This window comes from Haplochromis burtoni, unplaced genomic scaffold (genome assembly GCF_018398535.1).
Source record: "Haplochromis burtoni strain Fernald_Lab_line unplaced genomic scaffold, NCSU_Asbu1 Contig_1068, whole genome shotgun sequence".
NCBI classification, from domain to species: domain Eukaryota; kingdom Metazoa; phylum Chordata; class Actinopteri; order Cichliformes; family Cichlidae; genus Haplochromis; species Haplochromis burtoni.
Window position 1 is genome coordinate 44,937 of NW_024583429.1, and position 8,467 is coordinate 53,403.

At 41.0% G+C, this 8,467-nt stretch overlaps 1 protein-coding gene and 1 pseudogene across 1 annotated transcript in view; both read left to right on the forward strand.

Moving 5' to 3' along the window:
• Positions 1–739, forward strand: part of LOC102297318 (tripartite motif-containing protein 16) — a 2,324-nt gene extending 1,585 nt beyond the window's left edge. Inside the window, exon 2 of the mRNA XM_042216473.1 lies at positions 1–739. Within this exon, the coding sequence (XP_042072407.1) occupies positions 1–698 (698 nt within the window). The 3' untranslated portion in view covers positions 699–739.
• Positions 740–6,541: 5,802 nt separating this feature from the next.
• LOC102303865 overlaps positions 6,542–8,467 on the forward strand; it is a 16,361-nt pseudogene continuing 14,435 nt past the window's right edge.

Consider the following 8,467-nt stretch of genomic DNA (forward strand, 5'->3'; position numbering starts at 1 on the left):
GTCCTCTGAGCTACTTTGAGGATGTGACAGCAGCTGTGTCAGAGACCAGAGATAAACTACAGGACATCCTGAGAGAGGAATTAACAAACATCTCACTGACAGTCACTGAAGAGGATGTTTTACTGTCACCAGCAGAGCCAAAGACCAGAGCTGGATTCTTAAAATATTCACATGAAATCACACTGGATCCAAACACAGCACACAGACATCTGTTATTATCTGAAGGGAACAGAAAAGCTATGTATACCAAAGAAGAACAATCCTATTCTGATCATCCAGACAGATTTACTGGATGGCTTCAGATCCTGAGTAGAGAGAGTCTGACTGGACGTTATTACTGGGAGGTGGAGTGGAGAGGACAAGGAGTTGAAGTAGCAGTCACATACAAGAATATCCGAAGAGTAGGAAAATCAGACTTGAGTTTTTTTGGATTCAATCAAAAATCGTGGTCACTGAAGTGTTATATCAACAAATATGAATTTTGGCACAACAAAGTCCAAACTGTCCTCTCAGGTCCTCGGTCCTCCAGAGTAGGAGTGTACCTGGATCACAGAGCAGGTATTCTGTCTTTCTACAGCGTCTCTGAAACCATGACTCTCCTCCACAGAGTCCAGACCACATTCACTCAGCCGCTCTATGCTGGAGTTTGGCTTTGTGAATCTGATGGCGTCTCTGCCGAGTTCATTAAACTTAAATAGACAGAAGTCATTGACAGAAAACTGGATAAATGTGTGTTTTAGTCTACAGTTTCTTTCTTTTTCATCATTGTTACTGAGCCCACAGTTGTGCTTTTCTTCTTTGTACATACCATCACCTGTTAGTTAAACTTTTGTTGTCTAGTTAATGACTGACTTTATTTGGGTGGGACTTCATCTTGTGTTTGTTTAGCCATGTAAGGAAAACAAGGCACCCGTGTTTTATTCCGTCAGTGTACTCTTCCACTGCGGATGGTGAGTAATGTAAAAACACTGCTGCTACTTTTTTGGTTTCTTTGATGATTGATTAGACTTTTTCTTTAGTGCTGATATTACTGTGTTATTTGCAGCTTTAGGTGGTTTTAATCGTTAGCATAAGTTTGGCAGACATTCTTGCTTTCACCAATGTTCAAGAGTAACAGTCGCGAATTAATTGTCAGTATTATTGCTATGTAGAATAAAATGTTAGAGCCTGTCTCTGGTTTACCTGATGATATTCTCATGAATGGGGCAGAGTATTAAGTATCACCTTAAAGCACTTGTTACAGGCTGCTGAGCTTGCATCAGCATAGAGTATGCAACCAGAAGGCCTTCTCGGTCTTCGAAGGAGCCGGCCCACGCAGACCACGAAGGCCGGGTCTTCCAAAGTGTGCGGCCTATGAATTGGGACATAGCTTTTGTGTGTGAGTTTGCGTGTGTAAGAGAGATACTGAGAATTTAAAATATTATCTGTTGATGATGTAGTTGACATGATGTTGCATACTCTATGCTATTAATTTTAAAACTGAAGTGCTGCTAATTGAACAGTATGTGCTGTAATGCATTAATACAATGTACCAGAATAGAACAGAATGGAATAATACAGTGAACAGGAGCAATGAGAAGTATGCAATGTAATGATGAGCACTCCTAAAGATCTGCAGAAAGGTTCACAGAATCATTTTCCCACTAATCTGATTGTTTGCATCTTTTGCTGTGAAGTACAGCCAGACTTTTGACCGCTTCGCCTTGGGCATTTTTAATCATGTAGCTCTGCTCTAAAAGAACGTACGTACCTGGGCCTGCCTTACTACTGCTTCAAAGGTAAAATGATTGGCTAGAATCCAAAGTGTATGACATTCAGGGAAAAAAGCACCGAAATAAAGCACTGAAATGTGCGCTGCTTTTCGGTCTGGTTACTACCGTTTATGTCAGAACGATACCGGTACCCATCCGTACTCTTGACCTACTGATCTCCAAGGGCCTGAGCATTTGCAAAGGTTACTGTGTCTGATGTGGGCGTGTCTGATCATTACTGTGTTTTCTTTGAAAGTAAAATCTCAGCCCACACAAATATATCAACAGCAGTGATCACAAAACGGTGTATAACTGAACACAGTAGTGCAATTTTTAACCAGGTCTTCCCATTAACACCTGACCTGTCCAGAGGGTCAGTCAATGAGCTCGTCAATAGCTTCAATGCTAAATGTTAAATGTAATGGACACTATTGCTCCCATTAAGGTGAAGGTTATCTCTGGAAGGAAAAAGTCTCCATGGAGAAACTCCACACTGGTGAAAAATGAAAAAAGAGAGTGTAGGAAAGCTGAGCGCAGATGGAGAAAAACAAACCTCCAGGTTCATTATGACATTTATAAAGAGAAACTTCACAATTATAATTTACAACTGAGGAAGTGCAAGGAGGTCCTACTTCTCTGACATCATCACTAAAAACAGCCATAATGCTCGGGTCTTATTTTCTACAGTTGACAGGCTAACAAACCCTCCTGTGTCAGTGGCAGCTGAACTTCATTCGACCATGGCCTGCAATGACTTTGCCAAATTCTTCACAGAAAAAATCCAAAAAATTAGACAAGCAATTGGTACATCAACAGCAGATCCAGATATGTACTGTGTCCACCGAAAAACTGTTTAAACACCATGAAACAGTTTCACCCTATTAACAGCAAAGACCTGGAGGACATCTTAGGTCAACTGAACTCCTCCTCCTGCTGTTTAGATGTCCTGCCAACAAGTTTTTTCAAAAAGGTCTCAAAGACTTTGGAGTCAGACCTGTTACAGATCGTCAACTTTTCTTTAATATCAGGGTGTTTCCAGAACCACTAAAAACTGCTGTAATAAAACCTATACTGAAAAAGGACAATCTTGACAAGACACAAATGAACAACTACAGGCCGATCTCAAATCTCCCAAAACAGTTCACACAATACACATCACAGCAAAAGCACCTCCCACCGTAAAATCCCCAAATGGTTCTAAGACAAGGCACTAATGAGTGTGATGTGTAAACATCTGTATGCATGTGAGAATGTATGTGTGTGTGTATGCATGTGGATGTGTGTTTGTTTGATGAGTGAGTGTGTGAGAATGTGTGTCTCTTTGTGTGCGTGACTTCCAACTGTTTCTAACAACATCCAGGTCATAAAATGGTAATCTCCCCCCACACCCAATATTTCATTCAGAACTCTGCTGCTCGAGTCCAAAAAAGTGGACCACATCAGTCCAGCTCTGAGGTCTTTACACTGGCTGCCTGTCCGTCAGAGGATAGACTTTCAAGTTCTGATGCTGGTCTATATATTTTGAAATTTCCCCTTGATGAGGACTAACTTAAAGGTTCTATCTGTCTATAAAGCTCTGAATGGTTTAGGACCAAAATACATCAGTGACCTCCTGACCCAGTATGAACCTTCCAGATCCCTCAGGTCATCTGGATCCGGTTTTTATCAGTTCCCAGAGTCAGAACCAGACACGGAGAAGCTGCATTCAGCTTTTATGCTCCTTATATCTGGAACAAACTCCCAGAAAGCCTCAGATCAGCTGAAACACTCAGTTTATTTAAATCCAGGTTGAAGACTCACCTGTTCTCAGATGCATTTGAATAAAGGACGCATTTGTCAGCTGCATTTGGAGGAGTCTACAGTTTTGGACAGCCTTCGTCGCCTGGCTGTGATGTAATCGGCCTACAAATGCGTCCTCAGGAAGATGCAGCCCATGGTTTTGGACATCCCCGTTATCTCTTGTTGATACTCATTCAGCACAATCTCCAGCAGGTGGAGGGTTGCGAGTTTAATGTTGATTTCTGTTTCCTCTGACAGGTCTGATCCAGTTGGGTCTGCAGTGCAGCCTTGTGGAGTGGGGGAAGGAGTCGGCAGGGTCTGGATTAGCAGACCCTCTGCGAGGTCCCACAGTTGCGCTGCATCCTCTATAGGAATATTAGAAAACGCCTTGTTTTTGACGCTAAATAGTCAAAAACAAGGCGTTTTCTAATACCCTCGTACGCAGTGTTGTGTCTGTCCCTCTTGATGGCGTCATCAACCTGGCTAAACAGACAGTGCAAACCACTCCAGTTGCTCCCCTGTATAAAAAGGGGAGTCCTTAAACCATGTCGTGCGCTCTTCGAAGTTTTGGAGGGTAAGGATTTAACCTCCTGTTTTCAACCCCTCTGGTTGAAAAGACTTTCCCTGTCATTAAATACACTGAGAAAAATAAACGATCAGCCTAAACCCTGTAAAGCTTGGGGGCTAAGGAGCATATAGCATCTCTACAATACAATAGTGCAAAAGAGCTGGTGGGTGGTGGTGGCAGGGGGGGGGTGATAAAAGCACATACATATTACTACTCATGTATGAGTACAAGGTAGGAAGGGGAGGCCGGGAGACTCTGTGATACAACCTATACCACTAATCTTAACCTTACAAAGAGGAACTTTCAAGTTAGAATCTATATTACATCCTGAATTGCCCGTGTGTAATAAATGATTATTACACCACGGTGTGTTTCACCTCTAGCATTCATTTCAAATCTACACTGATGTTCTTCATTCTCGTATGTGACTGCAACTTTAACCCCTCTCCCTCTCGACTCCACTTCCCAGTAACAACGTCTAGTCAGACTCTCTCTACTTAGAACCTGCCAACATAAAGCAGTGGAGGACTGTGATTTCATTATTACGGTGTATGTGAAAGATTAGCTTTCTGATTTAAAGCCTGTTGGATTTTGTGCTAAATATCACCGTTTCCAACAAATCAAAGACAGTTAGTCAGCATAGTGACAAAGTAACCAAACATCTGCGAGCTCTTTGGGTGTAAGCGGGCCCGGGTTCAAATCCCGGACGAGTCCAGAGTGTTTCCGCCATGACATTTTGATATGTTAGCAACAGCTTACACCATATCTCATTGTTATGAGATAAAAATACCTGATTTAAATTTAACATGGAACGTTTACCTACTTCAACTGTAGGTAAGCGTTCCATGTCATATGGTGATCTAGGAATCCTTTAACATAGATATTATATTTAAGTTAAATATTTGTAGAATAACTTGTACAACTCAAACATTATTTTTAATAGAAAAGATGTAGTCAAAAACAATCATTCAGTCATTGATTGACTAATAAGACTTTAGTTGTTACGGCAGAAAGAAGATTAGTGACACCAATTTAAAACACACTTTAACGGAAATACAGCAAAAGTTCAAACTGTTCTGATAGTGCGGGGACGTTGCTGTGACTTATAAAGTGTCTGCTTATTTGTATTTGTTCTCTAAATCGTGTATAAAACTAGTAGATGGTGTATTTTAAACTACTAGAAATGAATAACTTGAACCTATTGATCCACTAGTCTGCTGGTATATTGCGAGTCGCCAGCTGAGGAGATGATGCAATTTATTATTTTAGTTTGTTAAAGATTTCTCTTCCTATTCTGATGGAATTGGGCTTCAGTGTTTTTTCCGGTATAGCTGCAGATCAAGGTGACAGCAAGCCAAAATGATGTTACCTGTGAGTGTCCAGCTGCAGACTGGGTTTGAATATTGTTATAAACAGATGTGGATCAGTTCATGTCTTTTATTCACTGTAAGATTTAACAAGGATTGAGAGAGGAGGACAAAGAGGAAGAGAGCCAAGAGAAACAGGTAAGAGTGGACGTGTGGAAAAATTCACCTCAAATGATAAAGCTGTAGATTCTGTTTTACCACATTCATTGATGATGATTTGACGTAACCGAGCAGTGTATTTTCCTGTTATCAATTATGCATCCCAACCTGCTCTTGCAATAATTATTATGAGATTATATTTCTGTCATTTTCCAGCAAATACAATTCTAGTTTAGTGAGCAGTTCAGTGAGAAAGACGGTTTTTCAAAACAGGAAGAACAAGGGATAAAACAGTGATGTTAGCGGAGCTAAGTGCGCCGACTTTGTTCAACATTACTCGGCAACAGGGAACGTGAGGCAAGCTGCACTGGTGCATTTGTGACAGCTTCACTTGAAATGCCTTCGCCGCATCATACATGCCATGTCCATGAACTGACAGATTTCCTTGCTTAGCTCAAAACCTCTGTTGAGAACTTTTCCCCAACTCAGCCAGCGGACCTCTGTATGATGAGGAATGTCGGCAAACTGAGTTGTCATCGAGCAAAAATGGGAGCTGGTAGTATGTAAATATAATAATAACCACTGCAGCCAAGAAGAGTGCCTGACGAGCCCAGTTATAAGTAAGCTATTAAGACTCGACTGTCCCAAACAATAAGTTCCGTTGGAGCAGTCTTTCTACGCCTCTCTCTGTCTCTCGCAAGCAAAGTTGACCCAGACAACAAAGTAAAGCTATTTTTCGGCTACGAGCCGACAGGGACCCCGCCGTATTAGCCAGAGGTCCCTTTACTATGGGACCTTCAGTAACAGTAATAAATCACACAGCAATAGTACATTCATGTAGTTGTGAAAAGCATGATAATATATTAAGTAAGCCAGAGAAACATGCTGAACATTTGAAGCTTTTATATTCCAAGCAAAGCAAACAGTGTGTGAGAGACGATCTGTGATTAGTGTGTTCACACCTGCAGCTTCAACAAGGTTTCGTGTACTCACACGTCAGCATGCGAACTTTACTCTGACTAGATTTAGTCTGAGCAGTCAGACAACATATTTTTTAATGTTACAGCATCAACACACACAGAGCTTAGCCCCTCCCACCTGCCCTGCTTCAGGTGGAGTCCCACCTCCTTCCTGTAAGCAGCTCACCTGTGTGTCCCTGTTTAATGTCCAGGTGTGGAGCTTGTTGTTCGTGTCTCTGTGTGAAGAAACTGTAAGTTTTTTTGTCTCCTACTTTAACAGTTTGACTGTTTGTTTCTGCTCTGTGATGTTTGAACCAGATGTTCAGCTCTTACTTCAGGACAAACTTTGATCACTCATTTTTTTAAGACACTGGATCCATTAGACAAATTAGTTTGTTGCTGAGAAGTGGACTTTCAGGTTTTACTGAATTTGTACTGGTTTTATTGTTGAAACAAGATGAAGTAAAGAAGCAGAATGTTTCAGTAAAAACATGAACAACAGAAGAAAATTCAAGAGGGATGTGACTTACATCATGCATGATGTGCAGAAAAGTATTTAACAACTTTTCCATGTCTTTGTGTCGCTGTCGAGTTCACTTTGTACTTTCTCTTTTTGGATAAATCAGTGGATTTGAGTCTGAGTTTTCTTGTTTAGCCTTTTAAGCTTTTAATCAATGATAGTCGGACTAGGTGTGGTCTCTTGCCTTTCTCTCCATTTTGACGTCCCAAGTCTTCCGATTTTTTGTAAAATGCTTTTACTTTTCTTCCTTTTGAACAGTTTTCAAAGGCTCACTTGATGTTATTTGAGTCAATTGAGTCCTTTATGTAAAGGTTAAGATCTATGTTGCATTCAATCACAACAGGAAATGCAATCAGAAGCACAAATAAACAAAAAATAAAAACTAATCGGTACTGACTGAGAACCTTCACAGACGGTACTGATTATTAGTCTTTACACTGCATTCCAAATTATTATGCAAATGGTATTTTTCTCTGATTTTCCTAAACAGTCGATTCAAATGACAGTCAGCATAATTTTCGAGACATCGACCATTAGAGTATAATTTAAATGTTACTGAACAAATCTCCCGATGAAAACAGTATGTTTTTCAAAAAGAAAAAACTTAAAATGCACAGTTCCAAATTATTATGCACACAGAGTTTCAAAACATTTCATAGGTTGTAGAGAATTAAAAATGGTCATTTATTGAATCTGCAGCATTAGTAGATCATATTTATTGAAATCACAAGATATTTCAATCAGAAACATCTTAACAGGCCAAGTTACATATTAACATAGGACCCCTTATTTGATAGCAGTTTCACAGTTCTTGCATCCATGGAACTTGTGAGTTTTTGGGAAGTTTCTGCTTGAATGTCTTTGCAGGATGTTAGAATAGCCTCACAGAGCTGCTGTTTGGATGTGAACTGCCTCCCACCTGTTTTGCTTGCTTGAATGCTCCAAAGGTTCTCAATAGAATTGAGGTTAGGGGAGAATGGGGGCCACACCATGAGTTTCTCTCCTTTTGTGCCGATAGCAGCCAATGATGCAGAGGTGTTCCTTGCAGCTTGAGATCGTTTTGCATGAAAATGATTTTGTTGCGGACAGCACAGTTGTTCTTTTTGTACCATTGAAGAAAGTGGTCAGTCATACTTCGCAGAGGTCATTTTCACACTTTCAGGGACCCTAAAGGGGCCGATCAGCTCTTTTCCCGTGATTCCGGCCCAAAGCATGACTCCACCATCTCCCTGCTGACGACGCAGCCTTGTCGGGACATCATGGCCGTCCACCAACCATCCACCAACCATCCACCACTGCGTCCATCTGGACCATTCAGGGTTGCACGGCACTCATCAGTGAACAAGACTATTTGAAAATTAGTCTTCATGTAGTTCTGGGCCCACTGCAGCTGTTTCTGCTTGTGAGCATTGGTTAGGGGTGAC